This window comes from Nymphaea colorata, chromosome 2 (genome assembly GCF_008831285.2).
Source record: "Nymphaea colorata isolate Beijing-Zhang1983 chromosome 2, ASM883128v2, whole genome shotgun sequence".
Taxonomy (NCBI): Eukaryota; Viridiplantae; Streptophyta; class Magnoliopsida; order Nymphaeales; family Nymphaeaceae; genus Nymphaea; species Nymphaea colorata.
In genome coordinates, this window is record NC_045139.1 from 34,726,460 (window position 1) to 34,744,802 (window position 18,343).

At 37.9% G+C, this 18,343-nt stretch overlaps 1 protein-coding gene across 3 annotated transcripts; it reads right to left on the minus strand.

The window, feature by feature from the left end:
- Positions 1-10,761, minus strand: LOC116247190 (protein MEI2-like 4). Of its 3 annotated transcripts, none has more exons than XM_031619202.2 (15): positions 10,193-10,761; positions 9,377-9,634; positions 9,175-9,220; positions 7,225-7,581; positions 6,563-7,005; positions 6,313-6,471; positions 5,550-5,666; positions 5,313-5,464; positions 3,720-3,817; positions 3,179-3,619; positions 1,883-2,525; positions 1,715-1,799; positions 1,554-1,622; positions 1,290-1,469; positions 1-782 (listed from the first exon to the last, which is right to left on the minus strand). In XM_031619202.2, exons 2-15 carry the CDS (start codon positions 9,515-9,517, stop codon positions 624-626), a joined length of 3,090 nt encoding a protein of 1,029 aa, XP_031475062.1. In that variant the 5' UTR covers positions 9,518-9,634; positions 10,193-10,761; the 3' UTR covers positions 1-623. The 3 variants fall into 3 exon arrangements, with proteins under 3 accessions (XP_031475062.1, XP_031475063.1, XP_031475061.1); XM_031619203.2 differs by having other exon boundaries at positions 5,316-5,464; positions 5,550-5,669; XM_031619201.2 differs by having other exon boundaries at positions 5,550-5,669.
- Positions 10,762-18,343: the final 7,582 nt, after the last annotated feature.

Here is an 18,343-nt window from a genome sequence, read left to right on the forward strand (position 1 = left end):
TTAGACATCAACTTGTCTTTCTTTTATTTATTTATACAACTCCAAGTAACTAAGTTGGCTGAATAAATGTACCATATACCATAAGTACAGCAAAGTACAATTTGCAGAGGACCGCAACCCCAGAAGCTCCATATGTTTCTTGTTTTCAAGACACATACACATACACGTACACAAGTAACACAACTAGCCAACCTCATTCAACGAGGGCAGCTCTCACCCAAAAACAGCCCAAGCGGCTCCACACAAGGAGAAAAAAATTTAAAAAAAAAAAAAAAAAAAGGAAGCCCGGTCACGCCAAAATTAACCCTCTCTCACTCGAATTCCTGCTGTACATTTTGTCACGCCCATTCAAAAATCACAGGCTCCGTCTCTCACAATAGCCTTGATTTACAAAGTTAAAATGGAAGGAGGAAAGAGGGAAAAGGAGCATCCATCAATAACAGGTAGTCTCCAAAACTTCTGGTTCTGCAACACCATTTACCAGAACCCTGTCAGGCGCAAGACGTAAGTGATTACCATCCTCTTTTCTTCTCGCTCTCTCTCTCACGTTATGTTGTCTCTGATAATAAACAAAGCAGTTTCAACTGAACTGATTATTCTCATTTTCTAGTTCCTGGAATTGCTCATTCTCCATCCTTCGTTGAACCACCGACGGAGGTAGCTCCGTTGGTTATTTCCTCTCTAGTTGGAGAGGTCGACGGGCTCCCCTGGCCTTCTTCAGCTCCACTGTTACGTGGTTTCCCAGGTCTGGTTCGGATATTGACGCCCATAGGAAATGGTTCCTGATGAAATGAAAGGGAATTATTGTCAGCTTTAGGGGAGACGACATAGATTAACGGATGCCACAGAGAACAATGAAAGATGATATAAAGATATTAAAAACAGTAAAAGAATTATTAAGGCCAGAGACTTTATTGAAAATGCCAGCCAATTGGCAAGAGACCACTGAGTCGCCGACTTTGCCATAACTCCTGTCTCTGGCTGGAAGAACAGTATAGTTCCAGACAACCTAAACAAGCCACGGCTTTTCAGACAAGGAAGGTTCTTTTTGTCTTGATTTCAATGCAAACGCGAATTAATGCTGGGGATGGCAACTAGACAAACAAATGGAATGGGAGATAAATAGTGCAGGAACGCATATTGTGCTATGAGAAATTGATCCAACCAAGAACCAAAGAGAGAGGGAGATGGATGATCTTCCAACATTGCACTGGCTAACATATTTGAAAGTTTTGAATGTCCTGGTAGCTTCTGAACTAACCTATGAGGCACGTAGAAGAATCACATACCGGGTCACCTGCATTTGGACCATCGGAGTGGAAAAGAATGGGCCTACAACGCTTATCCTCATTCATCAAGCTTGAGTTCTGGAAGTGAGCAATTAGAGCCGCTTTTCCCTGAATTCTAGCATAAGCAAGAGATGCTACCTTCTCGCTATTAAATTTCTCCCACTTTTTGCCATTAAATGCCTGTAGAGAGAGAGAGAGATTTCTTTCAGCGAATAAAACAAAGAACCTCAACACGGAGCCTCCCAAGGAGTAGAAGAATCTTACCTCATAAAAAGGAACAATTTGCATGGCATCAATCATGTTAATGAACGCATAACCAACATTGCATTTGTTCTGCATAAAACATTGGTACATGAAAAAGGATATCAATACGGGCAAAAAAATTCTGCAAAGAGTTATTGGCTTCAAAAGAAGCAGGAAATCACCTTAAAATCAATGGGCAGATAGATGAAATCATAAGTTCCTCGATGGTGTTCATCAATAGCAGCCAACAGCATCTTGGAAGTGTACCTGGAAAAAAAAACATATCAAATCAAGGCCTTGAAACAGGAGTAACATATGAAGGAAATACGTCCATTAATTAAACCACATACTTGTTTGGAATATTCTTGATCATAAGGGTTGTCCTTGTGTCTTCACCACGTAATATGCGGTCAATATCCAGTTCATACTGTTTTTTATTGTCAGTTTGATTACTTGAATCACTTCTCCGTCCCCTAATCCTCTCATTAGAGCTTTCAAATGGAGGTGGCATAGAAATCATAGGGTTTCTGTTTGGGAACATGTGGCATCTCTGCTGTGGGGAGGGTAATCCCACATTGCCAGCAGAAATCGAAGGGTCCAAAATGTTTCCACCAACATGGGAGAACATATTTGAAGCAGCAAATTCTAACGGATGCACACCTGGACTCCCAGAGTAGCCCATGCTTCCAAGTGATCCAGGAATAAAACCCGTTGGCTCACCAGGGTCCCCAGCAAAGGCATGTCGTCTGTCCCAAAGGGAAGGGTTAACAGTAGGAGCTGAGCCCACATGGTGGTGAGGTGAAGGCAAAGCTGTGTTGACCATATGCGCTTGAGATCTTGGGAACCCATGCAGTTGGGGTTGGTGACGACCAGTCAGGCCATTAATGAATGATGGAGAGTTTCCCCACATCATGTGGCTTGGCATCTGTGGTTGGTAAGAGCTCTGATTACTCCACAAAATCTGGTGGCCATGCACCGGGCAACTACCATTTCCTGGAACAAAACAAAGAAATAACCAATTAGACATAAAATAACAAGCCTCCTGTTCTACAGGAAATTGAGCAAAGACAAAAGGCGAAAACAGGCTGCTCCAAAGCTCAATTCTCCCTGATATAATTACAAAGCTCAATTTTGACTATTTGAGCAATAAAGACAGCCAGAAAACATTTTAAGTTTCGTTGGAGCTAAAGTTAAATTCGTGCATTTAATATCACAGACGTTACTATCATTCTCAACTTAGCAATGTAATTCCTTCAGAGAGCTTAAAGGTCACAGAAGACAAGTTCTGCAAGAAACTCCAAAAAAGGAGAGAAAAGAATAAAAAATAAAATTTGCCTGAATGTGGACAACATAAGATTATGAGAACTCTGTAACGTGTTCCGGTTTTGCACAAAGGCCTTTAGTTGCAATATTTTCCCCACAAAATTATTTTTGCAATGTAAAGTCAAAATACAGCAGAAGATTTTAGAATGTAAAATAAATGCATGTCTGTAAATGATTCAAATACAAGGAAGCATTTAAAACATGTGAGACATGTTACTATTTTATTGTGGTGTGGAGCAAGGGAAACTAATATAGCTAAATGCATGTGTACAAGGAAAGATATCTTGACCTAGAATTTCACAGAAATTTCTTTAGCTAACCACCTTCACTCAGATCAAATGAATGGCCCTGAAACCCATTAAGTCCAATCCTTTGGATGTGTCGCCCATCAATCCCTTCAGTATGCCTTGGATTAATATTTGCAGTCATGGCTGACACAGTTGCTGGTGAGCCGCCTGGGAGAGAATTGCTCATGATATTGTAGTCAGGAAGTGAATGAGGATGAAAGCCTGGCATGCCTTGGAAACCAAAATTCATATGCCCCAGTGAGTGATTGAGCTCCCCCAAGTTCGACTGGCTGCCATTATTACCGACAGGTGCAATGCCAACTGGTGGTGATAAGGGTGGTGCAATACTGGAAGTGGAAAGCCCCTGGAATGCGGAGTCAATGAATTGATTAACAGTTGGCCGGTTGGATAGACTAGAACCCTGAATACTTTCATTTTCAGGACAACTTGCCGGAATCGATCTGTTTGAGAGCGATCCTGCAAAACTAAATACACTGTTACTGTGAACTTGTAAAATCATGCAGCAGATGTTCTCATTCTGCAGGAAATGTTAGTAATAGTTAATCTAATATTTTACCATAGCAACTTGGAGGCGAGTTGTTCGAGGGGCTTCCTTGATGCCTGAGCAAATTAGCTTCCTCAAGGTCCAAATCATGAGATATTTGTTGCATCAGACTGCAGAAAAGTTGATTTCTCCTATAAGACATTAAGTCACTCTGGAAAATATAATAAGGAATCCTGTTTCATGTGTGCGAGCTTGTATATGTTCACATACGTCAACTGTTGCATCAGAATGAAGTTGTCATTTCTTCATTCATATAGCAGCATAGAGAAAAATGCGCTTAGTAATGGTTCAACATGGTTGATGTTCATGTACAGTGACCTTGACTTTGTCACGTGCAGAAGTTTTACAAACCTGAAATGGTGATGGGATCTGAACTTTAACAATGATGGGTATTTTCACAGTTTCATAAAATAAAAATAAAAATAAAAAACTCATTGAATTTTCCAATAAAAATCAAAACATATGGTTATTATATCGTAAGTTTATAAAATTGCAATGGTGGCGGGACTGGTGAAAAGAAATTCTAATGGTGATGACTCACGGGCAATTAGAGAGAAACTATCAATTCATTTACATTTCTAAGGTATAAACTTGTGTGAACTTGTCAAAATCTCTTTCTCCATTTCTCTCCCTCCCTCTCTCACGTACAATGGCATGCATGTGAGAATGCATACATGTACAACCACACAAGAGGAAGAAACTGCCCCATAATTCAGATTGGAGTTTCAACCTTTGGAAACAGGTAGTCGAACATTTGTCTCTGTATACTGTATAGATATTGCAGGAATGCAAACATTCCTAAAAGATGAACTGTAGAAGCTTGTCCATGTCAATTAATTGATGTAAACCCATGAATCAGTCTGAAATTGGCTGTCTACTGGCTCATGGGGCAGCCAGTTTGACTTGGCAACACGTCCAGATCAGATCATAAATTTTATAGTGTATTTTTACTATAAATTGATGACGAAGTTGAGCATATCTATTAAATAACAAGTATCAGATAATACAATTAAATAACAATAATTTATGAAATAACGAAGAAAGAATGACAACTATAAGCAACACACATTAGATTACTTTGTTTCTAATAGAGAATTATAGATTATTTCTTATGATATCGAGTAATAGTTATATAATCAGTCTGAACGAACAGTTTAAACCGAGCAATCTTGAGCTGATTCAATCATTCCAGAATCAAGTCCTATAGGGTTTGGCTGCATTTGGATCAATTTTTTACTCTTGACCCAGTCCCTTGAGGATCCAAGCTGACGTGAGCAATTTTTTAGTCGATTACCCAGGTTTGCTAACTATGGGCCAATTACAGCATATGTTCTTTCCAATAAAGCAGCAGACCTGAAAGAGGATGTATTTAAAAATGAGATTGACTAAAAAATCTTATATATGCTATCTCTCAGTATCAAGTAAAATGACAAAGAAAAAGTCCTCGTGGCAACCTTAATACATCTGGTAACAGCTTTTTCTGTGAAAATACACAAGCCAGCAGCAAGCCAGTAACTTGGTTGCTTATGTGCTGATAGACAGAAACTCAACTCAAAGAGGAGAACAGCCAAAAAAGTAAAGGGAAGCAGGTTGTGAGGAGAATACCACCGTCTTGCACCCCCAGGACGGCTTGGCTCCAGCTTTATCCGCTTCCCTGCAATATCACTTCTATTTAAAGCTCTCAGAGCTGCGTCAGCTGCTCTTACATCATAAAATTCAATAAACTTGTGGTGACGCTTGTGAGGTGTTTCGCGAATCTACAGTAAACAACAAGCATGTAAATCGGAGTATAAAGAATTGTTCAAGAAAGAGGTCCTAGGAAGAAGAGAAGCAGGTAATAACCTCTTTAATTTCACCATAAACACCAAAAATCTGGCGAAGATCATCATTGGAAACAGAAGAATCAAGGTTGAACACCACAAGTGTACCCTGATTTATATCTTTCTCTGAAGGATTGTCCTGCTAATAGTAATAATGCAGCGTCTTCATATATTGAATAAATAATAGATAAAAATGCAAATGCAATAAATGGAAAATGGGACGAAATGCATGCCATTATGCTCGTGCAGCAAGGACTGTCTCTGATCTAGCAAAAAAGAGAACCATAAGAAAAAAAGGGAATCCTGAAAAAACCATATCAGCTAAAGCCATTTTCCTAGATTTCGCACTGGTGTAGGGAACAAAAGGCTAGTTTAGTCCACTGAAAAAAGAGTTAGAAGAAGATTGCTTCAAATGTCATAACCAAGAACACGGATGAAATGTATAAGCCAAATTTATTGCAAATCCTTGAAATACCCAAAAATTTGAGAAAAGATGTATACAAGAATAATATGCAGTCAGGCCTGGTGCTTTTACAATCATCAGATACCCAGACACAAACTATTATTACAGGCTTACTGTAGAAATGAGATCAAGAGATTAAGATGGACATCGTCAAGTTAAAATATCAGATAAAAAGAATGAAAAATTTTGCGTAGCCTTGATCAAGGAGAGGGGCTACAGAGTACAGAGTCAAAATAGTAAGGAAAAATATTACATCAGATTCAGCTATCAGGGGAACAGCAAGAATGTAGCCCAAAAATAGGACATAATTGAAGACAGTTACCTTTGGTATGGAAAAGTGTATGTCAAGCTTGCGGCGTCTCAATGGTTTGTTCTGAAGTGCTCTCATAGCATTACGTGCTGATCTTATATCATAGTAAGAAATCATAACAAAACCTCGATGTTTGCAAGCAGTATAAAGCGCACGAATATCACCGTATTGCTGAGAGCAAATGCAATGTCATCACAAGAAAGGAATAAGCGGTAGAAGAAAATGCTGCACATAGAACAACGTGGAAGAAAAGCTCAAGTACCTCAAATAGAGCACGTAGCTCTGCATCTTCCACATTACTGTTAATGTTCCTGACAAATAATGTTCTAGAAGGATGCTCACCATAAGGATGTTCTCCAGCAAAGGATCCATTTGATCCTATCTGCTGGCTGTTTGAAATAACACCAACAAGGTCAGCGGTCTTATTGTTTCCATAACAGGTCAGACTGTCATCAGCTTCTAATTCCATTCCACCTACACTGCTGAACAAATCAAAGTCTTCCATATCATCACCATTCTTAGTTTTAGAAACAAAATCAGTTCCATCAATAACTCCAGAAAATAAATCATCATCATCAGGGAGCAGATTTCCAATTGTTTGTGCCTCTATCTCATCGAGAGACTCAAAAGGTTCATCCTCCTCAAAATGAGCGGTAGCAGTATCTATAGAGTGACCAAATACATCATCACGAGATGATATCCTCACTGCATGCTCAAAAAGAAAAGTTACTTAGAGGAAAAGTAAAAGCATAATTGACAACTACAGGACATATTAAGCTCTGAAAAGAAATGGCATGGAAAGAAATATATAGAGCAAGAGCTATATGAAAAGATGAATCACCTAACACCAAATTGCCAAATAAACGTAAATTATTAATGATTGAACTGAAGAATAAATCAAACTGGTGCAGAAAAGATACCCACTTTTCTTTTCAAATATTTCTGACAAAGAGCTAGAAAAGAGGCCACTTTCATGCTGAGGCTTGATCTTATCAACCTTGCTGTTTTCCGTAAACAACGACGAAGGCTTTAAACAGAAGTTTGCTTGGCTGGCAAAGTTCTTGTCTGAAGTTCCCCAAGAAGCACTTGACAATGCAGCTGCTCTTTCAAATCCAATAACATTCCTTTCAGGGATTGTCTTGACTTTCTGCTCTTTGATAGGATAAGGCATTTTTTCTATACAGTCTAATGAGCGTGCTCCAATCAGTCCAAAGCTTTCAAGTGGAGAGGAAGAAACAGCATTCCTGGTTGACATCAGTGATATAACATTCGGTCCTGTGCCTGAGTGGATAAAACATTTCTTAGAGTTAGAAGATAATTCAGATACTTCTAGCGAAGAGCATATAAACAGATGAAGACAAAATTCAGTACCAGTTACTATGATGAGCTAAATGGCAGTTAGCCAAGAAAAAAGCACAATTTATTCCAATCCTCAACTTATACAAGAGGATCAATAAGTTTTTACAGGAATTCCAGTTCGGCAGTATATAATATCAGCCACCTATCAACTTAATTGCCGGTTTACAATGTGATACATGTAAAGCTATTTTTTTTTTAAAATGACCACTTTATTTTGATTTTGAAAAATAATTTTATCCGTTTATTTTACACCTGATAAACTCCCAATCATGTTCAACAGACTGCAGACAATCAATCTTCAAACTTCTTATATCTATCTAATACACATTAATACATATAAGAGAAAAACCAAGTAAAATGTCTTAGTTTAAATTTTCCACCAAGAAAATCTTAGATAAATGAAGAAACCTTCTATCTTACTAATTTCACGAATAGAAAGAAAAGGATGGGCTCAGGCTGTAGAGGAAGCATCTAAATTCAATGTCAATCATCTCCTTCAGTTTGATGATTTGAAAAGGAACAGATGGAAGAACCATATTTGAAAGTATGAATAGAGATGCCTAATGATTACAAAGACTTCTATCAAGGGAGCACATTTCTGTAACTCATTAACAAACAGGACTTATAGATCATCTCCAGCTCTTCTGAAGGATGATATTTGTTAACATATAAACGGATAATATTAGTTCTGTTTCTGGCATTTGCACACAGATCACTTTGTAAGCCCTGCAGTACCCCATGTTCTACCTTGTTTTCAGCACTTCATACTATTTCTGAATGTCACGTGTGGGATTTCAGCCTACCCCGTCCATCTATGAGTAAATTCTCTTTCACTCATATACTTCACTTGCTGGAGCTAGATCAAGTTTTGTTTTTGTCTTTTTCTCCTTTTTGTCTTTTAAGAGTTTCAGCTTACCGTCATTTGGACATGTTGCCAATGCAATTTCCGTGTATTCCGCAGATGTGCCAAGAAACTATAGAAGACTGTCATTTCAATCTTCATTGGAACTCCGATCATTTGTGGCCAATGAAAACTGCAATACCCTTCCATTATGAACCACGAAATGAATTTCCTGGGTCTGACCATGTGTCATTTGAAATGTATGGTTGTGTATCTGCCACTTCGACCAATGTGTCATGCTTATCATGCATATGATGCCTTCCTTTTTACAGATGTCTACTGTTTCTTCACTGGTCAGGCTTAAGGAATGTCCTGGGAAAAGTTACTAGAAAACGGTGTTGGGGTGGTCCTCCTCTTATATATATTCAAGGGATCATATATTTGACATATATTAAAATCCTCCATATACTTACTTTAATTTACTTTGAGCCAGAAACATTCACAGAGCTGCGATGCGAGGTGGGATGAAGATATTCCAGCCATTAAATAAGCATTTAGAAACAAGAAGACTAAAGTAACAGAAAAGACAATGGCATTTCCAAGATAAATGGGGAGCTTCTTATAGCATGACTAAGAAAAATCTCACTCACAGAATGGAAATTCAATGCACTCACCTCGGATGTCTGATGATGGCTCATTCTTCCAGAAACCAATTTGCCTCTACATATTAGTGAAACCAGAGTCTTTGTTAAAGGGGGGAAGTAAATATATGGTAAACCACGAAGAAATTGGGGGCTGGGGGATATTAATAAAATTTAAAATGCCAAATTTACTAGGAAAAACTTCTTCTCTAGAAGCAGGAAAAGAAAATCTTGCCTCTACAGGGAAGTGGACATCTTCAGCAAAGAAGGATGTTCCCAGGCGTGAAACATGCGGGGAGGATGCAGTCTTTTGCTCCATTCTGTTCTCAAAGTCGCGCCGATTTACCAGATTTCTGTTCGCGATATCAGATGGCATTCTGCATTTCTGAGAATCCGAAACTAAGCCTTCCAAAGCAGCCACTTCTTTAATCCGCAGCTCCAACTCCTTGAACAATCAAAAGGACATCTAGCACTTGCGACTAGCAACAATTACCTGATCCACAAGACAAAGTAACAACAGAGTTTCCATCAAATTAGTTTGTTGTTTCTTCCTTTTTCTTTAACGATTGAAGTGCAGCTGGGTGAACTTAATTGACAAGTATCAAGCAAATCCTGTCCAGAGACTTCCAATATATGGTAAATGGCAAAAAAAATCCCATCTAGGGGAAAAAGAAAAAAGAAATCCATCCCCTCACCGTCCACAAATTGCTCCTAGTAGTAAAATTTTCTAAGAAAAACAGTTGGATCATGCAACAACAACAGAATTATGTTTCCACGTGAACAGAAAACCCAAAAACTGACAAAATTGAGCATCAAATCCAAAATTTCAGAAATTCAGACGGAATCCAGGAAGCCAGTGATGATTGGAAAGAGATGAGTGTAAAAAAGCTCAAAATTGAACTCGCTCTCCCTCTCAAAATGGAAAACAGAAACTGCTCAAAAAGCACCAAATGCAGGACTAAGAACGGACAGTCGGTCTGACTCCAGGCAAAAAAGAGAAACCGGGAAGAAAAACAAAAGAAAGGACATTAGAAATCAAGCGATCCCTCACCGGATCGTGACTTCCAGAAATCCGAGACGCCTGTCAGCCTGCGATCCCCCGTCTGCTATCGGTGAAATTTCGGTTGCTCGCCGCGACACGCAGCAAAGAGTGTCGCCTAGCGCATTTAAGCCCAAAGCTTCAGGTTTCGAATGGATGGATTACGGCACAAGACAGGGGTCTTACGAAACCTCGGGAACCGTGCCGTGGAGAACCACCAAAGCACCCCCTTTTCCCCTCATCGCAAGGAAAATGCGAATATCGCTCCTCAAAAATGGTACGTAAGGAAGAGGAAAAAGCAAGCCCTAGCACTCTTCCTCCTTCCCTCCAGGTGTACTACCAGGTAGGACGTCGATCTTCCCGCCGATCCGCCGGAAAATCCTACAATTTCCGGCGAACAAAGTCTAAGAAGATCCGATCGGCTTCCACAACCATTCCAAACCCTCGATCGACTTTGCTTGTCGCTTTCTTCCTCCTCCCGCTCTACCTGTCTCTCGATACTGCGAAAAGAGACGACAGAGAAAGAGAAGAACACGGAATTTTTATGGATAAATGCTCCAACCAAACCTTCTCCAACGAACGCGACGAGAGAGAAGGAGAAGCTCGGGAGAAGAAAAGGGCAAAAAATGAAGGACCAATTTTTTACCACATTTTCCAAAAGCATTCTCGATTTCTGAAAATTTCCATACAATTCAAATACTTTCCACGTTGTGGAACCTACGTTTTTTACTTTTTTCAATTATGCTGAAAGTGTTGAGAACTGGTTGGCTATACACTCACAGCATCTAATCTAAAATCATGTTTTGAAAAAATATATATAATAACGATATGCATCTCAACTTTAAAAACTTAATATAATTTAAAAAATTAAAATTCAGCTATTGGCCAAAAAAAATTTTGATACAAAATAACAAAAACCCTTCTAGAAAAACCCATTCCTCTCTTAGTTTCCAAAACATTTGTTGTGATTTAATTAGGTAATTTTATTATTTCATGCCACAAATTAATAGTTCTTATCATTAGGCAGAACTTTGAGATATTTTTTAATTAAATGCCTATTCATTAAGTTTCAAAAGCTAAGCAAGATTATTTGCCCAAATAATAATGTGCATTTTGTAATTTTTTGTTCGGCTGCTTGTTTAGTCTAAACTTAAAAAACTACCTCCAAAGCAACTTAAAAATGAAATCTTCGACTCCTATAGTGAGAGGGACAAGGAGTAATGGTAAACAGCAAATTGCCCTTAAATGGAATCGTGTGTATTGCAAAATTCTAGAATTTAGAGCCTTTTAATTTTATGCTTAAAGTGAAAGGACCTCGCGTGAAAATGTTTTCCAACGCTAGATAACCGAGTGATATCCGGTGGCGCAAAGGTGGGGCGGACTTATTTTTACCGCGGTAGAAAATTTTTTTACTATCCGTCTATCCCCCCTCGACGCGCGGATGGCCTGGATTTGCTCTTCCCCATTTCAACCTCCTCCGGTGCTTCATGCAGTTTTTACCCACCGGGACCCTTCTCGGCATCCGACGTGGCATGGTGAAAAAAGGAAAGTCGTGAAAGGTGAACTTGCGTCAAAATCTTTCTGATAGGTCGTGTGGACCAAACTCTTACACACAAAATTACATAAATGCCCTTGAGCGGAATCACTGGTTGTGGCTTGTTTCCAAATCGAGTCGGCTCGAATAATCCGTTTTTAACATCGGGGAGGAGTCTTGGATTTTGTCCCTTTCTTTATAAATAAATGCAGGTCTTTTAACCGCGGTTAAAGAGAGGTCTTCAAGTCGCTGCTTATAAGATTTACCTGGGTTAATTTTACGCCAAATAACTGTATATTTTTACCTTATAAATATAAACATAAAGGCCGAAGTCCCCATCAAACACTTCATCTTACTTTTGATGTATAACTTAATTTACAAGCTATATAATTGTGTATGTGATAGATGTAACCATATATAGAATGTTACAAAAGACAATATTGCTGCCATAATATATCGACTCAATTTGCTTTGCCTTTTTTATGTTGTAAATATTTAAAAAAAATGAAATTGAAAAATAAAAGTTAGGAAGCAAAAGTTCTATGTCAGCTTTGTACTATCTCGATCATAAGTAAAAGCTACATATGTTTATCAAATAAAAGACAAAAAGGGATATAAACAGTAGCACGAAAGTTCAAGTGCTCTCTTTAAATACGAAAACGAACCGAAAACGAGACACCAGTTAGTGAAAAATTTGTGCACTTAACATAATGTCGTATATACATTAGAAACATAAGATAAAACAATAAAAAAATTATTTATTTTAGAAGCAGGAGCTTAATTTTCTATTGTTTAACTGCGTATCTTGCAAATAATCATACTAGAGTTGCGATTCATGGCTAAGAAAAAAGATGAGTAGAATAAGAAGTAAATTTCTCGCCATTTTCGCACCCGTCCAAGCTGGTGGGGATCTAATATCCGATCGAGTATATTCCAGTACTTCCTCGTTATAAAGAACGACGGAGTTGGTGGGCCCCACGATACTTGTCGTTGTTGTTGGACGGAAAAAGGATGAGCGTATTACGTTCAATACGGAAAATTGAGATCCAAACTGGACCATGTCTAATTTTCTTTAAGAGCCAACCAAATGTGGGCTGGGCCTGGGGTGGCCACCTGCCCACACGGCCCAGGTTCAGTCTGATTAGGTCCAATGGAATGAGGTGTCTAATTTTCTTTAAGAGCCAAATGTGGGCTGGGCCTGGGTGGCCACCTGCCCACACGGCCCAGGTTCAGTCTGATTAGGTCAAATGGAATGAGGTGCTTCCACTAGACCCAGGTCTACGCCACAGAGTTTTTGTCATATCATTGTTGGGAGTGAGACTTTCTCTTTCTCTATCAAAAAGGAAATGGAATGAGAGAAAGAAGAAGACACATGTGGTTCAGAGATAATGTTTTCTTACGTTCACTGCTGCATAGAGTTTTTCACTATATGGAAAAAATTAGATAGTACAACAAATTTTCCCTCCCTCTCTGAAACCTGAGATTTTGGGCAAATTCGAGAAAACATAATAAGGGTCGTGAGTCTTGTAATTGAATCTTTGGCCTCCCATGAAAAATCTACTAAATAGTACTAGACCCGTAGAAGGTAGTTTGGCAAATGAAATATTTAGGTTTTACAAACTGCTTTAAAAATTAGAATAAGTTGATGAACACCTAGTTCTAGTGTTTCATGAATATGCTACGATAATTGAGGTAGATTTATCAAACATTTACACAATATTTAAACTACCAAACGACCGCTACGGGATGAAGGAAAGATGAGCACTTTTGCTTTAGTTGAAAGTGGTATGATAACACGATCCTCTTACTCACGCTACGTCGTCGAAAACCTATCGTCCTTTCCTTGATAAGTTACTTAATGTCTGTTAGCCTTAAAAGTAGTGGCGAGACCAGAAAATTTTGGCTGAGGGACACTAACTGATCTTTCGTTTGGACGGATGAGTACTTATGGGGCACTGACTTAGGTTTGGTGTGAGCACTATATGTGGTTGGACTTAGTTGAACATTGGTCTAGCTTAGTGCACAATACATGATTTCAAGGGCTAGCGTGAGCAGTCGCCCACACCAATCACACAGTAGCTCCGTTATTGCTTAAAAAAAGCAATCTGTCATTGGCTTTTCACAACTAAAACCTTGAAACCCTTTCTGTTTGGAAAGTTGAGTGGAAAGTTGAGTTAAAACTTGTGTGACTGTGAATGAAGCGTTGCATTGCATGGGGTTGAATTTCGGTGATGACGTGACTATATGCGAAACATGAATAGCATTTTGAGTGAACTAAATGCCAAAATTTCAGTTGAAGTTTTCGTCGTAAATTCATCAACAAAATATCTTCTCGTCTTTCAATGTCGAGTTGAACTAATATAAATTGCTTTACTTAGGTGATTGACTGGGCGCATTTATAAGGATACAATAGTACTAAGGTTAAGATGATTTTGGAGTTTGAATCCGAGTCCCACCCGGATCCATATCCAAATTACTGAAGCTGGAGGACGAGTTCGTAAAACGGCGGTTTGATGAGGAGAGCGCGGGAGGGTGAGGGGTGAAAATTACGGTACGTGGTTCAAGGAGAAAAGGGTGGGCCGCTCCAATCATTTGGAGCAAGGCGCATATGTGGAATCCCGCCGTGGTCCCCACCGTCTCTAAAAAAAAAAAATCAAAGAAAAAGGAAGGACTTGCTTTTCTAAAGAAAATGACGATATTAGTCTTCACGTCGAAGTTATTGACAGAAATACCCCCATCCCGTATGGATGATGCGCCTCGTCCCGCAAGACTTACGTGCACGCGTCGGAGCGGCGGCAACCCCACACCACGGTGGGACCCACAGAAACGTAACGTTATGGTCCCATGGACCACCGACTCGTGACAACGACGAAACTTGGTCCCGACCGCTAACGTCCCGAACCCTGGGCTCGTGTGGTCGGACGGAGTTACTCTGTGACTGACATAGGGGTTGTAATTAAGCTGGACCTACTACATCTAGCTAGGTTCAATCGCATATGGTGTTTACACCAGACTTTAGTTAGTGTACTAAAATCACTTATTCTTTTAAGCAAGAGATCGATTAGTGCCTTTTTCAGCAAAAATTTGTTGGCTCCCCTCTCTCTAGATCTTGGTTTTTCTAAGCATAGGTAAATCTGAACAAGTCCAAAGAATCATGAGCATATGAAGAATAGAGTCAGGAAAATTTTCACTTATTAATATAAAATTTTAAATTTTTAGAAGACACCCACATATAAATATAAATGAGAGAAATTATTCAGATATAACAATAAAAAGTATTTTTTAATTTTTATTTAGGGAAAATCATTTTAGTGCAAAAACTTTAAGATCATAATCCTTCTAGGACCCTATTACTTAGGCGAACCTATACATCATGCAATTTAGGTGTTATTTTTGCCACCGACCAAACTTTCCGGCTAATGCGTTAAAGGGACAAGAGAAAAGGTTCCAGTTTATCACAAGGTAAGCATTGCCGGCACACAGTTTGGAGATAGAGAGCAGGAAAAAGGTTGGCTTTTTCCGGTGGCGGTAAACGAGGAAGAAACCCGGAAAAGAGTTTTTTTCTCATACGATCTGAAAACTAACAGCGCCGCGCCCATGGGTTGGACATCATCGACGTTCTTTTCTTTTTGTCTTTCCATATCAATTATCAACTCACAATAATAAATTAAGCAACAAACCGTCTACCTCCAATATATATTTATTTTTCTGATCAATTTAACTTCGGTAGCGTTTGGGACGAACCCCTTCAAAAAAAGTGGCTTGTTTGTCAAAACCTGGTTTTGTAAAAATGATTTTTAGAATTTTAATTTGAAATCGAAATTGAAATAGCAAAATAAATAAATCTGAAAACACAATTTTGACAAAGAATCAAAATATTAATTTTTAAATTTTTTATATAAGACAATTGAAATTTTATAAAAAAAAAATTGAGGAGGGTGAGGACTCCTGTGGGCCTCACTTTGGCTCGCCCCTGAGTCTGTCGACTAGATTTTATTTGCAGAGTTAGTTTTTTAAAAAAAATAGGCCACTTGAAAACTCGTTTTTCAGTGAAAAACCTACACTCAAACATAATGAAACGTCCTTTTTGTAGGCCACCCAAACACGCCAAAAACAGCGTTTTGCCTCTAAAACCCTTTTTTTTTTGTGTGCATTTAATATATATATATATATATATATATATATATATATATATAGGTTTGATGGCACGAGAACTTTCAACGGCCCAAACATTTAAATTATGGAAAATTTGTTTCAAAAATTTGTTAGAAATGACAACCTTTTTTTTCCTTTTGGTGCTCCAAATTATACCCAACTTTAAATTTCTCTTCAAAAACTAATTAAAAAACAGTAAACAAAAGAAAAAGATGAAAAAGGAAGTGAGGACCTTATGACATTCAATCATAAGGCTGAGTTAGGTCTGGTCGGGTCGGGCTGGCCTAAGGCTCCACAAAGTTAGGTTTGGACTGGCCCGAAGCCCAACCCCCTTAGTTGTCGGGTCAGGACCATCACCTTTATACTCATCGGGTACCCAGTTTCATGTCCTCTTATACTTGAAACCCTTAATATTGATGATACGTGAATACATAAAGAGTTTATAAGAGTGTCGTCAACAACACATGAAAAGTTTCTAAAAGAGTCGGTCTCCGGGTGTCAAATAACCAGTCCAAGACCGACCCATGGGTCGCATACCCAATCTATTGTCCACCCTTATTCTCGAACCACGAACAAACCCAAAGCTGCATTATCGTCATCGCAATCGTCATCGTCATGGTTCGCAGGTGGAACCCACGCGCCCTACATGGGAAGCCTGGCCCCACCAAAGGGATGAAGCTTGTGGGCCCATCACTTCCAAACAAACTCTCTTTACTTTTGTAAGTTGGAAATTAATTTTCAAAAATATTTTATGGCCTGGGCATGTTCATCACTTGTAACTGAGACAGAGACAAGGCTAGATGGGACATGAAGTATGCCTACTTCTTATGTATGGTTCCGTGGGTTATAACATTATGGATGGGACATGAAATGTCTAAATATGACTATCAAGTATGCTTCATCTATATGTCTTAGGTTCTAAACTTTTTTTTTTTAATGCAAAAATATAGATACATAGCGTCAAAGGACATAGCACACCTAGTTGAGTTGGTTGCATGAAAACCACGGATCACTCGTCTGACTCTAGCAAGCATTATGCTTTTGCGCAATATATAGTGGGGATCAACATCAAGATGAAAGCACATCATCTCGTCACTAGACACCAATGTAGCCTTTGATTCAGAGTATTTGATGAGACCGGAATTGTGAAATCACATAACTAAAAATTCACTTTCTTTATAAAGTGGAAATTATGTTATCAAACAAAAAATTTTGACTCCAAAAATATAGACTCATCATTGAATCAAAATTCCTGAATTATGATTCTCCCTAATGGGTGGAATTACTATCTCAAATTTTTAGAATTTTTTTTTATCTCTCTTTAAAGTACATTTCATGATGATTTTAACTTTTAATTCATCGATTCAAAAATATTAATTATTGTTTTATTAAACATATCATTTTAAATTTTGAAATCAAAATTCCACACTGTGGAACACAAAAGGAAAGTAGAACTGAACTTTCATTTGAATTCTAGTTTGAGGTGAGATTTTGTTACTAGAATTTTAGTTCTATAATCAAAATTCAAGACTGTCAAACGTCTCCTTAATTGTTAAGAAAATAAAAAGGAGGAAAACTTCAGCTCTTTCAAAAGCCAGAAAATAGTAGTACTATAGATGGATATGAAATGTTTGAAAATCTCATAATGAGAAAGATCAAGGGAATGTCTAAATCAGATTTTATGAGTGGATGAAGCTAATACCCTTAAATTTGGTAACCTTATCAACTATGATTTAAACATCTAATTTTCATTATTAATTAGTTATAGTCTTATATATATATATATATATATATATATATACTAAAACTAATTAATAATATATATATGTATATTCATTATGCATTCATATATATGGTTAGATTTATGAAAACCCAAACATGAAAGAAAAAACAAAAAAGCACACGCACGTATGTATGAAGTGAATTAAAATACGACTGTCTTATTGAATCTCATGGAGATTTTTTTAAATTAACGGATTTGGATGTTTTTAAGATCTGTCAAGGATAAATGTGCCATGTACTCATAAAATCTATTTTGCGGAACGAATTCCAATGATTTGTTTTTTAAGTTTTTAGAGTTGATTGGTAGAGGCAAATTCTGAAATAACGTATGAAACTAGACCGAACCAACTGAACGTCACAAAATTGTGGAGTACTGTTGAATTCACTTCTCCTATGTAGATACAATTAATGTCATAAATACTTATTTCTGAAATAATGTATGAAATTAGTCCGAAGCAACTGAACGTCATAAAATTGTAGATACAATTAATGTCATAAATACTTATGAAACATGAAGATTGAGTAAATGTAAAAATATACATAGATTCATTTTGAATCATTTAATATGCTCAATTGATGTCATGTGTAAAATCACTTTTCAAGTTAATGCGCCATCCTAACATTTTGAAACAACAACTTTCAAAAGTGTGGAAAGTATCAATCAATTAATAGATTAGATGATTTATAATCAC